A 17,889-nucleotide genomic window follows, 5' to 3' on the forward strand; every position below is an offset into this window, starting at 1 on the left:
AAGAGTAGGAGAGAATGCCATTAGTGATCCCCCAATTTTTTTCATATGTAGCTGCAGATGAGGGTTATATGGAATCATGCTGTCAAAAATAAAGCAAGTTCCTTTGTAGAAAACTATATATTTCCTTCTTCCTCTGGAAATTGAAAATATATACTAATTTTTATTGACCTTTTCATACAACTCTCCAAAAATGAAATGAACGCCAATCACCCTTGATATTATTAGTTTTTTACGCTTTGTATAGATTCCAGACCCTTGAAAGTAAAGAGAAGTTGCTGAGGTCATTTTAAATTTTGTGCTCTTTTTTCCCCCTGGCTTTATGCAGATAGCAGAGGTGAAAAATGATCTCTTTTAACTTGAAGCTTTGTCTGTATTGGGGGAAAAAGACCCACAAAAACCTGCTGCTTCATAAAGGGCCTTTACATGAAATTTAATTTTATTGCTAATTACCCCAATTATAGTTTATTTTGTCTGGCAAAATATAATGTGGCAGCTGTGTGACCTAAAGAGGCTGTTAGGAAGTTGTTAGGTGGCAAAAGAGATGCCACTGCTTTAAGAAGCTTAGCACTTGGGTCCAACATTGCTTAGAAAAAATGGTTAAGCTAGCAATAAAACCACGTTTTTAAATAGACTTTACCATTCAAGATTAACATTTTTCCAACGGCTTGAAATAGGTTGGTCAAATAAGATATGACTGTTTGTATTTTAAGAAAGAAACCACCTTCGAGCAAATTTGTCTGTTAAAAGTCTGCATCCTGGGCCGGCCCAGTGGCTCAGGCGGTTAGAGCTCCATGCTCCTAACGCCGAAGGCTGCCGGTTCGATTCCCACATGGGCCAGTGGGCTCTCAACCACGAGGTTGCCAGTTCTATTCCTCGAGTCCCACAAGGGATGGTGGGCAGCACCCCCTGCAACTAAAATTGAACACAGCACCTTGAGCTGAGCTGCTGCTGAGTTCTCGGATGGCTCAGTTGGTTGGAGTGCGTCCTCTCAACCACAAGGTTGCCGGTTCGACTCCCACAAGGGATGGTGGGCTGCGCCCCCTGCAACTAGCAATGGAAACTGGACCTGGAGCTGAGCTGTGCCCTCCACAACTAAGACTGAAAGAACAACTTGAAGCTGAACAGAACCCTCCACAACTAAGATTGAAAAGGACAACAACTTGACTTGGAAAAAAAGGCCTGGAAGTACACACTGTTCCCCAGTAAAGTCCTGTTCCCCTTCCCCAATAAAATCCTTAAAAAAAAAAAAAAAAAGTCTGCATCCTAAGACACTACATACATGTGGAATAGTTTTGCTTTCAAAGTTTGGACCTCCCTTGGGGAAATGGAAATTGGTATTAATCCCAGAATCTTTTCTAGATACTGGTCATATGCTTAGTGACATAGTCATATACCACTTAGGGTGGAAGAGATCAAAGATACTCACCCCAAAGCTTCAGGAGATACAATAGATTTTATAGAAAGAGTCAGAGAAGAAACAAAATGTGTAGGAAGTTCATTTGTAGCTTGCTTTACTTTGGGAGTAAGATAAAAAAGCCAAATAAAGATAAATTTTTTTAGGTGGGTAAGGCAATTTATTTCTAATGCACAGTCGACATCCTGCGTTTGGTGTCATTTATTCAGCTTCCTTCTTATAAATAGAGACGAGCTCTTCAGGTCTCACTACTCGTTTACAATAATTTCTGATAGTCACAAAATGACTTTATTATAATTTAGCTGAAACAAATAAATATCGTCATTTGATAATTTGTGTCGTACCTAAAGATAATGACTAGCTACGCTAAAAAACCTACTTCGTATGTGTAGTTAGTTACTCAATAAGTACACATTAATTGGCTTGATTAGAAAATTTTTACCCAATTTTTCTAACTAGGAATCCGTGCTAACTAGGAATACTACTTAATAAATAGAACACTTATAGAAGATATATTACCCAAGGAATTAAAGAAGAAAAATTACTGCTATTTCAGGATATTTTGTACATTAAATCATCTGTATTTATAATATGACTTCTAGGTAAGAGATGCTTTCCCAAAAAAAAAAATTCCTGGAGATTTAAAATAGAGTAGTTTGAGAATTTGATCTAACATTCTGAAACTTACAGTGTTTGTTATGTATTGTATGCTCCTTGTCTTCTATTGAGGGATAAAAGTTAAGTAAGTGACTGAGGATGAACTTAAGCAGTGACCTTTATTTGGTGTATTTTGTACATCTGGTATCTTTAGAGAAAAGTGTTATTAAATAGTAATAGCTATCACTTTTGTATGGCACTTACAGTGTGCCAGGAACTATTCTAAGTGATTTTTCCATTAATCCTTACAACAATCTTAGGTATGGTGTAAGAACTATTTTTACAGAAGAGTAAATTGAGGCACAGAGAAGCTAACTTACTTAAGATTGTAGTATACGTTATAAATGTCAAACCTAGGAATTCGAATGCAGGGACTCTGGGTTCAGTCTGTACTTCTAACCGTTGTACGATACTGCCTCTCTTAATTAAATGAGACTACATACTAAATTAATGAAGTCAGATATTAAAAGGAATGAAGTGAAGCTGACAGTTTAATAATCTTTCCAAATCTCTAAATCAGAGTTTAGAGATCTGTATGATTAGCAAGGTCTGGGACCTACTACACCAGAACATAAGTTCTTGAGGACCAGAGGCTTGTAGGAGTTTATGAAATGCTGTTGAATGATTGGCTATATCAAGAAAATTTACATGATGTAAAATGTCTTTGAAGAGACTATCATTATCAGTTTACATTATATGGATGTCTTAATTCCAACCCTCGACACAATTTTATTGTCAAAAAGGGATTGCTATTCTGTTTCATATTAGAAAAAGTAAAGTTTTTAAAAGTAGTAACAAAATTTAGGAGGCATTAATAAAATTTTAATTGGGAATCAATCTGTAGCATGTACTGTCATTTCCAGTGAGCCTTAAATAATTTATCACAAAGCTTTACTATCAAGAAAATGTTAAAATACAGGGGAAATATTCTCAACCACTTATTTTTTTGTACATTGTTATATCAGATAATTGATTTAACAATGTACATATTTTTATGCACATATGAACTGAATTTTTGAGAGACTTCTGTGTTATATTGTAACTTCATCAAATCCTTTGGAGTTTGGAACGGTTGCCTCTGGGTAGATTTTTGCAAAGAACGCTAATAACACAAATAAAATGGGAAGACTACCATTTCCCTATATGTGCCTAAATAGGCAAAGGAAGTTTTCAGGTCAAAATGGGGTCGTTGTTCTAAGTCTTTAGATGATTTCCTGATACTTTGGATTAGTGTTCCTTTATCATATTTGTTACCCAGTTCTGATCATTTCCCTAATTTTTATACCATGACTGGAAGGCCAGAAAATGAAATGAAGGGGACAATTTAAAGGAAATGGCAAGATCTCTCAGGGAAAAAAAGTGTGGAGATAGGTTTTAGTTTAAGGGAAAATTGTAAAGAAGCTCTAAGATGTTTCTTTGCATATCAAATTTCTGTTTATTTCTAACTGCCACTAGCTGTTTGAAATTCAGTTTAAGCAACTTTTTCTGTGGAATGTTGGTAAAGTCTAAAAATAGAATTATTTGACTACTATAATCAGTTCACATCAGATTTACTCTCATAATAGCATTCTTGAGGATAATCATCACACAACTAAAACATTATGCGACATAAAATTACAAGCTTCTGGAGTTCCATTTTTAAATATTCTTTTGTTAGTATTCTTTGAAGGATTTTGAATACATTTGCTTTAAATTCCTTTTAGTTAGATGATGAGATTGAATTAGACTGATTCTAGCCATGATTCTACATTTCCTCACTTGTATGTTTGCATAGCACTTTACAATTATTTAAAAGTATATTTTGTGGTTTGACTGTTTTCTAAAGAATCTAGTACTTAAGTGTCGTGTGTGTTTGGGGAATTTGACAGCAATGTAGTTTGTTGTCACAGCTGCTTTAGCTTTATTACAAGACATTTAAAAATCACACTTGAAAACAATGAAAATAATTTGCGTCTTTTCTGTGGGGAGTGTGTGTGTGTGTGTGTGAGTGTGTGTGTGTGTGTGTGTGTGTGTGTTTCAACAAGCATATGACCCACGTTAATAATTCTGTTTTCAATAAGCATATGGCCCACCTTAGTAATTCTGTTTCTTACTGTCCTCCACCATTCCTCTGTCCAAAATTTCTGCTGTTTCATGTACAAATTTAATAATTTCCTGTCCACATGCTCTTGCTTTGGCTGTTTGTTTTTTTTGGAATCTCCCCTTTAAAACCCTGGTCAAATCTTACTCATCTAAAGGGCCACATATGAAAAAAGAAATTAATTCTCTTCTCTGTAGGTGAATTCCTTTTCTGTCTTCTGAATCCCTTTTGTATTCTCTGTTACTCTGTTGGATACCTATACTTTCTATCTTGTATTTATTTTTGTGTACAATTTATTTATGTATACATTTTATCTCCCCAATAGTACTATAGACTATGAGCAAATGACCTGTAATGTTGGGAAGATTATCTCTGCATATGTATAGAGCTTAGATTGTGGTGTACTGTGAGATGTGCAGTAAAGACAAACACAAACGCAAACCTGTTATATAAAGCAAAAGTTAAAAAGTACAGTTGTAGTTTTGCTGACTTTGGTTGTTCTGGTAAGTAAGCGAATAAATCTCTTAGTAATTTCAGAGTGATAAGCAATTAGGGATTGCTTTCACCTGCAACAGTCTCTGCTCCATTGAAACATATTTTGCCATAAGAATTGTGAGTCATGTTTTTAGCAGCCTGATGTGTGGATAAGTTGTATTGTGAAAACCACTGGTCTGTAACTCAGCTTCAGTGCAACATCCGATATGCTGACTGATTAAAAGATGCATTTAAACACTTTTTTCTTAGACACAGTTATATTAAAGACATGTTTCAGATTCATAAAAATGCAGGAGAACATATAGTTGATTTTTTAGTCTTCAAAGGAGGAATGAATGTTAACAATTTACTTTTTATTAATAGAAATCAAATTCTGATGATCAGAATCTTGGTCTTAGGTAGAGGTTAATAAGTCAGAAAGGATGGATGAATTGGTTCTAATAAAAGTAGTTTTCAGAAACACATAAATACTGTGTTTGATAAACTGTTTTATAGACTTTTGTTAATTTCTTAGGATTTGACTTAGAGAGATATCAGTATAACCCATTCAGATTGAATAATAATGGCCTTGGCAGTCACAGGCCTTTTTTGACTCTTCTATAGCAGTTTCCAGAGTCTATAATCCAATTCACTTAGCATTTACCTTAAAACCTATATTAACTTCTTTTTGAAATTGGGGGGGACAAAATAAAGTTCCCTCTAATAAGTCTGTTTTGTTGAGTGTAATGTATATAGCTTTACTTTGGGAAGGAGAACTGCTGAGATCTTAGGGAATTTTTTTAATATTCTTAATTAAATGTGAGTTCTTCAGCACCCATACAGGCAAACAGAATAAAATCAGAGACCTCAATGATCTCATCTGATAACATAGAATCTGCCTGAATTTCTAGTGAAATAATGAGCGTATGCAAACAAGACAAATCCAAGTTCAGACAAATATACCTTTGACACACACACAAAAATGGCTTTCACGGTAGTTGGAAATTTTACTAATTCCAAATCTGATGAATTATCAAACGGAATTATTTTCTATCAGTTTCAGAGCACTATAGTCTAAATCAGGGAATCTTCACCTGGAGTTCATAAACGGGCTATGAAAAGATACACAATCGCCTTTTGTATACAGAGTTTTGTTTCTATAGGCAGTTTTATTGAAAGAAAGATCATAGCTTTCACCAGATTCTCCAAGGAATCCATGAGTCCCCCAGTAGTTTAAGAACTACTGATCTGTGTGTGTGTGTGTGTGTGTGTGTGTGTGTGTGTGTGTTTCACTACAGTTTCTAAGATCTACCATCTAGGTTTTGAAAGATGAAGCCAAATGAAGGCATTGTTGTTAATAATGCTAACAGTCGTAGATGTATGAAACCGTCTGTCGTAGCATGTTGATTTAATGTATGTAACTGCACACTCACCACAGGTATGAATGGGCTTGGATATTCCTTTAAATCCAGTTCCTCAGATTATAATTCTAAGCAGTTCTCTTTCCTTTTTCCTTTTTATTCTGTGCGGTTACAAACCAGTGAGCATCGCTGATCCTGCTGCCCTGGGCTTCATCATTTCTCCGTGGTCTCTGCTGTTGCTGCCATCTGGTAGTGTGTCATTTACAGATGAAAATATTTCCAATCAGGATCTTCGAGCATTTACTGCACCAGAGGTTCTTCAAAGTCAATCACTCACTTCCCTCTCAGATGTTGAAAAGGTAACTGTTCCGTCTTTTTTGCTTGAAAAAAATGCATTGAATTTAAAATGATTGTTCATATTTATGTTATTTAATAATTCAAAGTCTTATAAAAATGTATGGATCTAAGAAAAGATATGAAAAAATGTAAGCCATTATTAATTGATGCTTACAAATACTTACTAAATGCCTGCTGTGTATAAAGCATTGTGCTCATAAGGAAGATACAAAAATAACTAGAAAATTGATCCTGGTCAGCATGTATATGACAATCTTTAGTATATGACAGAAAGAAGTCAATACTATATACAGAGGTATAAAATATTTGGGGAGTCTAGAAGAGGAACATTTAATTTTAGTGTGGAACAATATTACAGAGAAGGTAGCATTTATGTTGAGCGTTGTAAAATGAGTAGAATTTCGCAAAGTAGAAATGAGCATTTCACACAGGGTTATTAGTATGTGGAATGGTAGGTAAGAAATTGTCCACTATGATGGGTGAATGTTTGGCTAGACCAACGAGGCTAGAGCATTAGCTACCTGGAAACCGGTGGTTAGGGAAAGAAAAGGAAACTACAGTTCATGCTGAAGAAGATTTTGAATGCCAGAACGTGAGACTCTATTGTCAGGCAGTGGGGATCTGTCATGTTTTTAAGAGAATGATACAATGAGATTTGTGATTTCAGACCGTAACTTTGGCAAAAGCGGATAACTAGGTGAGATGAAAGATGGTGTAGGAATATAACTGGAGAGCTTAATAATTTAGGAAAAATAACTGAATACAGTATACAGTGAAAGCAAAGCTGACAGAGTTTGACAATTCATTTGAAGGAACAATGAAGAAGGAAAAGTTTATGACAGAAATATTTAGTCTGAGGATGGTGATGCCATTGACATCAGAAGATCTAATCTCATTGTCAAGCCTATGAAAAAAAATTGGAACAAATGTGTATTGTGTATGTAGCAGGCTGTGATAGCTTATATATAGAACTTTGGAGAATTCAGTATTGGCGATGAATATCATTTCCTATATAACATTCCACAGAATTATGAAAATTAACCTAATAATTTCCTAAGAGTAAAGTTGTTAAATCAAAAAGTATGTGGACCTTAAATTTTGCTATACATTGAATAATTGCCATCTAAAGGAATTGTACTAATTTATCCTTCACTGACAGTAACAATGTTTCCCCCTTCAGAAAGGGACAGAGAAAGAAGGGGGTGGGGGGAGTAGGGGTTGAGAGAGAGAGACACAGAGAGAGAGAGAGAGAAAATGAATGAATGAATGAATGAGTGTGTGTGTGTGTGTGTGTGTGTGTGTGTTGATTAAGCTACAGGAAGGTACCTTGATATGAGCCATTGGTGTGTATCTGAAAAAAGACTGACAAGAATTGGTAGAGAATCCAGGTTTAAGTTTACATTTTATATTCCATGAGCTGCTTAAGAATGTTGGGAGGCACAAACAACCATGAAAGGAGATAAATGCTATGAGGTAGAGGTAATGCTTAAGTCATTAGCCCTAAGAAGTTTCCCATGAGGTATTTGAAAAGGACTTAGTGTGCCACAGAGTGTATATATACAATGTTGGTCATTGTTTTATATAAATATATCATGAAGATATTCAAAGGCACTGGTAGTGTTTTATTAAGCTGGATAGTTTATACATAGTTATTCATTTTTATTGTTTAAACAGTATGCCTTTATTCTGTACATTGTGTATTATTCATTTACTAATGAACTTTTAAAAGATAGAGGGTAATTAATTAAAACATTGGAAATAAGTATGTCGTATGTGCAAATTATTTAACCCTTGAGAATTCTGGATCTTAACTGAGCTTCTTTGGGTGTCGACAAACCGATGAAATGGCATACTACGTTTTGTGTGTCTGAGGACTTTTGGGGCAGGGTGTCTATAACTTTATCCATCTCATGTGGGTCTGGTGACTTCAGAAAAATTAAGAAGTACTGCAATAGACTAAAGCCATGAATGTTTTAATTTTAAAAAGTTCTACTGAATTATAGGAGAGTTTTCTCTAATTATGAAAAAATTTGCACAGGAGTTTGTGAATTCTTTCTACAAGACATTTAAAATCCACAATGAAAAGGAAAAAACCACTTAGTGGAAATCTCAGGTGCACAAGTGCTTTTCTGATTTGCTGAGGGCTTTCCCAGTTTGCCCTGAGGTGTCAAGATACCCAAACAAATAAACCCTCTGTTTAAGAACAACTGTTATGTCACATGTTTGGGAAAGTGATTGAAGTCTCTCTATTACTGTGGATGGGATGGGTGTGGATTGTTGCCATTACTGTTCTAAAGTTGATTTCTTTTAGAATAATGGGGACTTCTAGCTTACCCTAAAAGTCCGGTGCAATTCTAAATACAAAGAATACGAAAGGCAAGTTTTTTGATCCCATTACTGTTTGCAATGTAAACATAAAGCAAAGGTCAAAGGAATAGCCATATATTCTAACATTCTGATTTTAATGTGGGATGGATCTTTTGAAAAAGAAGATGGTAACTGCATCTCATGACTTTCATGAGTTAAGGATATGCCATTAACCAGCGCCCAGTAAATGGTTGCTATTGATGGTATATAAAACTTAAAAAAATAAATAAAAAAATAAAAAAACTCAATGCCTGCCTAGCCCAGTATTGTAAGTAATAAACAAACAAATAATAGTTGAGTGCTTAGTAAGATCTTGACCATGAAATTGTTCCCTTCAGTCAGTGAAACTTGTTTTATAAACTGTATACACATCATTACATAGAAAAATTTACCTTCTACCTGCTATATAAATAAGCTCTTTCATTTACCTGCCTTATAATTTTTACTTTTCAAGATAATATGCCTCTTTAAATAATTAGACAAGTTAATGTAGGTCACACTAAGCTTTTTAATCCTCTGGCTTTTTCCTTTTACTGAGTAATCATCTACTTCCTCCTTGCTTGTCACATGGTGTGCTTATTTGACAATTATTTTGAAGTCACTGATGGGATTGGAACCTGAATCAAATTCTTGTGATTTCTCTTTAAGAATATTGGTATGGGGCCGGCCTGGTGGCTCAGGAGGTTAGAGCTCCGTGCTCCTAACTCAGAAGGCTACCGGTTTGATTCCCACATGGGCCAGTGGGCTCTCAACCACAAGGTTGCCGGTTCAATTCCTCGAGTCCCGCAAAGGATGGTGGGCAGCGCCCCCTGCAACTAAGGTTGAACACAGCACCTTGAGCTGAGCTGCCACTGAGCTCCCGGATGGCTCAGTTGGTTGGAGAGCATCCTGACCTCAACCACAAGGTTGCTGGTTCGACTCATGCAAGGGACGGTGGGCTGCGCCCCCTGCAACTAGCAATGGCAACTGGACCTGAAGCTGAGCTGCGCCCTCCACAACTAAGACTGAAAGGACAACAACTTGAAGCTGAACAGCACCGTCCACAACTAAGATTAAAAGGACAACAACTTGACTTGGAAAAAAGTCCTGGAAGTACACACTGTTCCCCAATAAAGTCCTGTTCCCCTTCCCCAATAAAATCTTTAAAATAAAAAGAACATTGATATGCACCAGGAATTTATACTATATTCCTGATAAACTAAAGGAATATTGGTTAAAGTGTCCATTGCCACTAACTCACAGTCTAAATATCAAGAAGTATGGCTCCTACCATCTCTGTGCTTCTTGAAAATCGAGGGTCATCTTTAGAAGCACATACTAGTACATCTACTTCTCCGACCTTAGCAGAAGCTTCAACTGAACTTGTCAGAAAAAGACCAAATACCCTTAACCACACTGTACTATACTTACTCTTTGTTAAATCTTATTAGTCCATCCTTTCTCCCCTCCTTCCCATTCGTTCATTCACTCCTCAGTAAATTTGACAAGTATGGTTGTTATATGCTGGCACTCTGTGAGTCACTGAAGAAGAAACTCCAGGACTATCCAGTGCTTGAGTCCAACATGTAGTTACATAATTAAATTGAGAATTTTAAATGCTGGGGTCATGGAGATGTCACCTCATACCTATTAAGATGGCCACTGTCAAAAGAACAGAAAATAATAAATATTGACACAGCAGCAGAGAAATTGGAACCTTTGTACACTGTTGGTAAAAATGTACAATTCTGCAGCCATTATGGAAAACAGCATGGAGGTTCCTCAAAAAGTCAAAAATAGAATTACTGTGTGACTCAGCAATCTCACTTCTGGGTGTGTATCCAAAGAATTCAAAGCAGGTTCTCAAAAGAGATATTTGCATACAAGTATCTCAAAGAGAGCATGGCCCCATAATTCTCAATAGCCAAGATGTGGAAGCAACCCGAATGTCCATCAGTGGATGAATGGAAAAGAGACTATGGTGTATGCATACAATGGAATATTACACAGACTTTAAAAAAGAAGGAAATCTTGTCACATGCTACAACATGGATGACTCTTAAGAACATTATGCTAGGCAAATAAGCCAATCGCAAAGGGTACTGCATGGTTATACTCATATGAAGTATCTAAAGTAGTCAAATCATAGAAACAGAAAATTATAAAGGTAGTTACCCAAGGCTGGTGACAGGGTGAAGGAGTTAGTGTTTAATAGGTATAGAGTTTCAGTTCTTCAAAATGACAAAGTTCTAGAGATCTGGTACACAACAATGTGAATATACTCAACACTACTGAATTGTATACTTAAAAATGGTTAAGATGGTAAAATTGAATGTCATGTTTTTTACCACAATAAAAAGGAAATCAAATGGCTTTTTTGGAAACAATCTAACTGTCCAATGGATGACTGGATAAAGAAAAAACTACACACACACACACACACACACACACACACACACAGAGGAATATTTAGTCAAGATATGGAAACAACATAGATATCCATTGATGAATTAGTACATAAAGAAAATGTGGTGTATGTATAATGGAATATTAATATTATTTAACCATGAAAAGAATGAAATCTTGCTATTTGTGACATGAATGGAACTTGAATGGAACATGAATGGAACATAACGATGCTAAGTGAAATAAGTCAGACAGAGAAAGACAAAAACCATATGATCTCACTTATATGTGGGGTCTAAAAAACAAAACAGCACTCACCTCTATAAGAAACCATCCAGGCCTGCTATATTACTGTACTAATAGAGGTCTTTGTTTGTTAGTTGGACTATGTGAGCCATTGTAGTCTTTTTTTCTTATTAAATAAAAAGCAAAGGACAACATGAAGACCAAATACTTGCCTGTTGTTGAATAATCCTTCCTTACATGACCTTCCTACTTTCTACACAATGTCTATATATGCAGACTATGACCCATCAGTGCCATTTATCAACCAGTGCTGTCAGTGTTACTGCATTAAGTTAATTACAGTCTGCTATCATTGCTCTTCTATATGCCTGTGTCTTTTCAGGCTGCACCAACAGTAGAAACTCTTAGCTTATGAATAACATATGTGGAAATATGACCCACTTTTACTCTATAGGTTGTTTTGGAATAAATGACAAAGGAAGCATTTTTCTTGGTATTCTGTAAAACAACGTTTCTCTATAACTAGGTACCAGACGGTATTATATAAGCCCTGAATCTCTTAATAACGGGGGGGGAGGAATGGAAAATGATTTCTTAAAAGATTCACTGTCCTCATTTTCAGCTGATAATCTTGCTTCCTGTTTCACAGGGAAAAAAGTAGAAGCAATCAGGTCAGATATTTTTTCCCAGGGTCACGGTGCCAGATTACCCGCGATAAATCCCCGTCTTCTCTTTCTGCTTCCTACAGACGAACTGTCTGTGCTCCTGTAAAGCTCAGTCCTCCGTTTGTACATCAGCATCTACTTTCTCCTACCTACCAACAGTGTTCTCCCAACAATCTCCACTCTCTCCTGCAGCTCTAGTTTTCCCTGTTGGGTTAGTTCTACTAGCATAAACATTGGCTGTTATTTTTACAGTTTTTAAGCAGCAAACAACACAGAAAAGTCTTTTTTGACCCAGCTTCATTCTCCATCTACCACCCCAGGCATTCACATAGTAAAACAAAACATGCTACTCAAAGCTGCAATGAGATTTATTTCTCCCATTCCAGATTGTCAGATATTTGTAACACATTCTGTGGACAAGGTGTGTGAAAAACATCTGTGTTGCTGGTAGAAACTCAAAATAATACAACTTCTATGTAGGGGAATCTGACAATATGTATCAAGACTACAGATGATTTACCCTTTATCCATAATCTCAGAGAATCACTTCAAGAGAAATACCTGTATGTGCAAAACGAGGTATCACAAGACTGTTTGCTGAAACATTATTTATAATAGCAAAAGTTTGGGGAAATCCTACTTGCCCATTAATAACAGATTGGCTAAATAAACTACTACAGCCAGAAAAACGGAGTTCTATGCACTACTAAAAAAGGATAAGATCTCTAAGCATTGATATGGAAAGATCTCTCTTGTTAAATTAAAAATGCAAATAAGTTTTAAAGTTTCTAACTTTTTGTAAAAGATGAAAAGGATAGATATTCATATTTGCTTGAGCTTCCATAAAGAAATTTTAAATAAGAACTAATAAAAATAGTTGCTCATAGAGAGTGGGCTGGGAAATTGGGAGATAAAAAGATCTGTTCTAATAATTTCTAGCCTTATTTTCCCTTTTACGTTCTCACTTTTATGAAAAATACGAAATAATGATTTTTGCAAATCGTGTTAATACTTTCTTTAGAACCAAAGAGCATGACTAAATAGTACTTGCAAAATTGTTTTATTTTGTTTTACCATCAAATGACTTTTTAAAAAATTCTATTTCTAGATCCATATTTATTCTCTTGGAATGACATTGTACTGGGGAGCTGATCATGAAGTACCTCAGAGCCAAGTAAGTCCAGTTGTCACATTTGTACAACTTTACACTTTTTAAAAACCTCTTCCACATACCGGCATTTCTGTGCCATTTGTTCACATTAATTCACTCTCAGAGTGAAATAACAGAGTACTAACGAAATTTTTTTCTTAGAATAATAACAGTCGCTACCCAGGTTTCACCAATTTAGTCTGTGAGATGTAGCAGCCTCTTACAAAATTATAGCAAGAGAAATGGGAATGTACTTATTTCTTCTAATTTAATGACTGATGAAACAGGATTGTAAATGTCTTTGGTGATTCATTCTTGTACTGAAAGTGATAACCTTTTTTGATGCAAAAACTGGGGGAAATACCAGCTCTCACTATGTCTGGAAATTGTTTATTCTCCCCAAATGGTATATATATATATATATATATATAGAAACTGCTTATCAAAATATTAGAATAAGCAATGAATTCCATTTCATTATCATACAGAAAAACCCAGAGTTTTTCTATAATACTCCTTATCTAAGGAGATGTATATTAACTGTCTTCTGCATACATACATATATATATATGTGTATATATATATATATATATATATATATATATATATATATATATATATATAATAAAAAGGCAAAATGCAGTAAAATATATATATACTACTAGAGAAGGAATTACTTTCCTTCAAGTATTTGAAGTGTGTTTGGTGTGCTTCCCGTGACTTGCAGAATGACTTACCTCATGGGAAAATTTACCCACACTATCAACATGGCTTCTCCTTTACTTATACTCAGCCTATCAAGCTGGGAGATCATCTCAACAGCATACTGCTCGGAATGTGTGAGGACGTTATTTACGCCCGGGTTTCTGTTCGGACTGTCTTGGATGCTTGCAGTGCCCACATCAGGAACAGCAACTGTGCACCTTCGTTTTCCTACGTGAAACAGTTGGTAAAACTGGTTCTGGGAAATCTTTCTGGGGTAAGCTACAGTTCCAATTGGTACATATAGTCATATTTTTCAATTTAGTAGCATATCGCAAATTTCCTTTAAAGAAAATATACAGGTAGCATGTTCTCAGTGAAAACTGGGAACAGGAGATTGAATTCCTTGTTCTAATGCTAATTGTTTATTTGAAAAAATACTTAAAATTTACAAGCCCAATGCAGTAACTTAGTCTCCCAGATTTTGTAAGACTTAGTCTTTTTTCAGACCTTTATTCCAGCAAGTGTCACAGGATCACAGCATATTTGAAGTGAAAATATCTGCCCTTGCCTAATGGTTCTATTGTTTGTGAAAAATGCATTGACAATGCAAAAGGAATTTTAGAATTATTAAATGTTCTTTCTGTTGCTTTTTATTTCTTTCTTGGCCTCTTATTTGTCTGAGCCCCTTAGGTGTTCCCCAAACCCTTCCCACCCTCTCTGGACACTGGCACCTGGTGTATATGGGGGGGCAAGGGGGGTCCCTGTATGTATGTATCACTACCATATTGCCTCAAACCCGGACTCTTCAACTTTCTCACTTGTCTTGGATATGAAGAATCCCAAGAATGGCAAACTCTGTATCTAATAGTCCCACCTCTGCATTTCTTAACCTATATTCTGCCCTATTTGCCCAACTTTGGATACACCTTGAGGTTGGATATCTGACCTAGACCTAAACTTTGTTCTTACCCTTTACGGTTATGTTCCCTTAGTAGTGGTCACTCTCCTTTGTGTGGGCTACAAATTTACCCCGTCACACAATGCTCTTGCTGGCTTCTTCATCCCTAGAGTTTGACTTCTGCCATCTTAACCAGGATGCCATATGGCTGTCAGGGGTATGTCCAAATTCCATACACTTTATAGAAACAGGCTCAGAGATTCTTCTATGCAAATGGTTTGTAAACTGTACCCCATGGAGCCTTTGCAATTTTGTAGTGAGGGGAATGCAGGTAGTAGAGTCTGAGTGAATGGGGTTCTTGGCTGCTTATTCTCCCTCCTAACTAGAGCTGCTCTGCTCTTCTTTGATTTATTTGTTTATATTCCTGCATATGACTTTTTTTTGTGTGTGGAAAATGGTAAAGCCACTAAAAATCTATGAAAGCCCTCTATCCAAACCAAACTTTCCTACATATATTCAAATACATTTTTATTTTTGAAAAAATCCCTTCTATGATTAAATAAGCTTGAGGAAAAACTATTTAAGGGAAATTAAGTATATTTTCGATGCAGAACTTCTCAGAGCCTTATTACACTTGACTATATATATTACTATAACCTTCAAGAGAGAGAGGCATGAAATAGGTGAAATATTTCCCAAACTTATTTGGGTCTTTTTTCACAGATCTTCTCATAATACTAATGTTATATAAAATTCCCTTTGAAAAATGTTGATCTATACTAATGCCTTCACTTTATAAATAAGACACCTGAGACTCAGGCAGCTTATGAGATTTATGTTTTCTATTAATCCAGGGATTTTTCTATCATACCACACCCCCTCTAAGACTTTTGTCCTGTTTGCTAATTTTACTCAGGTAGTAAAATTGCTGGAAATATTTTCTGTCTTTCCATGAAGAAATATTTCTCCGTGAAATTCTATTATCCATCCAATAATTGTAAATATTAGATAAAAGATCTCTATCTCTTTTAGTATTTACTTCAGTTTATTGCAGTAGCTATACATTGCTCATCAACATATGAAACCTGTGCTAGATACTGTAGGAGATAAAAATTTGAATAAAATATGCTGTACGTTCTAAGAGCTCTTATTTGAAGTGTTCTACAACCCTTTGCTTAATTATAAAATGTAAAGGTATAAAAAATAACTTAGTAAAATTTTCAAATCTATGAGAGTTTGAGGGGAAAGGATACAGTTATGACCACATTGAAAAATAGCTCGTTTTGCAAATTATAGATGTTTAATTACTATGCTATACACCTCAAAGTAGTACAAAATAATATTGAATGTCAACTGTAATTGAAAAAAAATACTCCACATTATAAGCATTTTAGACTCTCTAGCACACAAATCTCACTAATTTCCTGGCTCTGTTAATGTTTTAAGTATTTACCACTTCCTTCATAGATCAGAGTATTTGATATTTGTGAGTGGTGGATAACTTTTATCTCACCTACCAGAAATGGAATCCTAGAACTTATAAGGAGGAAGGAAAAGAACATTAGGTCCCTTCATATACATAAGAAAGTTAGGAGGAAGTATTAAAATGTGAAAAGGAAATAAATTTTACAGACTAGCACATCGTGAGTGGGTAGGAAGAAGACAAAGAGACACTGATTAGGCCAAAGCTAATTGACTAAACCACCTCCCCCTCTGTTCTAAACAGCCATCCTTTGGACTCCACCAGTTGTGGCCTAACTGGCTCCCCAACTCTACCCTTCCTCTCCCCATCTAGTCCCCACACCACAGCCAGAATGACCCTTTAAAGTAAAAATCTGATGATGCTACTGCCCCATTTTCTCTCCTCCCTGACTTTTCCTGTTAATAACTTGAATTTTTGTGTCCTCCCAAAATTCATGTCGAAGCTCTAACTCCCAGTGTGATGATATTTGAAGACAGGGCCTTGGGGATGTGACTAGGGTTGGATGAGATCATGAGGATGAAGCCGTTCTGATGGGAATTAGTGCCCTTATAAGAGGAGACACTAGAGAGCGCGCCCAAGCATACAGTCTCATTCTCCTTTTCCCTCCCATGTCTGCCATGTGAAGTACAGCATAAGGAATATTGTCAGTAATCACTGTATGGTGCCAGGTGGGCACAAGACTTATTGGGGGATCACTTTGTAAGTTGTAGAAATGTCTAACCACTATGCTGTACACTTGAAACTAATATAATACTGAATATCAACTGTAATTGGGAAAAAAAATTTTAATAAAAAGAAATATTAATCTTTGAAAAGAAAAATAGCACTTTGAACTAGATCCTAAGAACTAGACAGAAAGAGGCAGAAGGAAGTGAACTTGAATAAATGCTGTGAAACGGGAAAGAGCAGGTGTGTTTAAGGAACAATAAGTCTGGTATGGGACGTGTTGTGGGGTTGTTTAATGAGAGAGAATAGAGGGGTCAACTGCAATCAGTATATAGACAGCCTGCCTTTCCAGAGGCAGATTTGTACTAAGGTAGAGATAATAATGCTCCCCTTCATCTTTCCATTGCTCTTGCTAGTTTCCTGGCCATCACTGGACAGAGGTAACTCAGACAGCTACCGTTTTTCGGGTGTTTACTTTGTGCCACGCTTATGTGCTTTTTCACACATGTTCATAACAACCCCAGGTTACAAGCGATCATTTTAATTTGATCCTCATTTTAGTAATGAAGCTAAGGCTCAGAAAGATTAAATAACTTGCCCATGGCCACACGCATGGTAAATGACAGAGACACAGTTGGAACCTGGATCTGTCTGACCCCCAAGTCTGTGCTGTTAGCTGTTATATTCCTCTGCAGCTGTCGTTACCTCCAGTAGCTGGTAGAATGAGTTCGTCTTTCACTCAGTGTGAAATTCATTGTAAGTGGCCATAATTCTTACTTTTCCTAAAATTAATTATCATAGAGTAAAAGTCAGCAGGCTGGCTTACTTGTCCTGGTTCTTCCACTGGTTTGATGTTATAACATTTTTTACCTCAATTTTACTTACCTGTAAAATAAGAAAAGTAGTACATACCGTCATCCACCCATATTGCTTCAGTGGTGATGAGCTGCTTCAAGGTTCTTAGAAGTTTCTCTGTTATTT

At 36.0% G+C, this 17,889-nt stretch overlaps 1 protein-coding gene across 8 annotated transcripts in view; it reads left to right on the forward strand.

Moving 5' to 3' along the window:
* The window catches only part of PTPN13 (protein tyrosine phosphatase non-receptor type 13), a 173,094-nt gene that overhangs the window by 48,682 nt on the left and 106,523 nt on the right, over positions 1 to 17,889 (forward strand). For all 8 annotated transcript variants that reach the window (XM_019731269.3, XM_019731271.3, XM_019731274.3 and 5 more), the window contains exons 3-5: positions 6,167 to 6,345; positions 13,115 to 13,180; positions 13,950 to 14,135. In XM_019731269.3, the coding sequence (XP_019586828.3) occupies positions 6,167 to 6,345; positions 13,115 to 13,180; positions 13,950 to 14,135 (431 nt within the window). The remainder of the gene's footprint in view (positions 1 to 6,166; positions 6,346 to 13,114; positions 13,181 to 13,949; positions 14,136 to 17,889) is intronic.

The sequence above is a fragment of the Rhinolophus sinicus genome, chromosome 1 (assembly GCF_057876585.1).
Source record: "Rhinolophus sinicus isolate RSI-liver-muscle chromosome 1, RSI-T2T, whole genome shotgun sequence".
Lineage (NCBI taxonomy): Eukaryota > Metazoa > Chordata > Mammalia > Chiroptera > Rhinolophidae > Rhinolophus > Rhinolophus sinicus.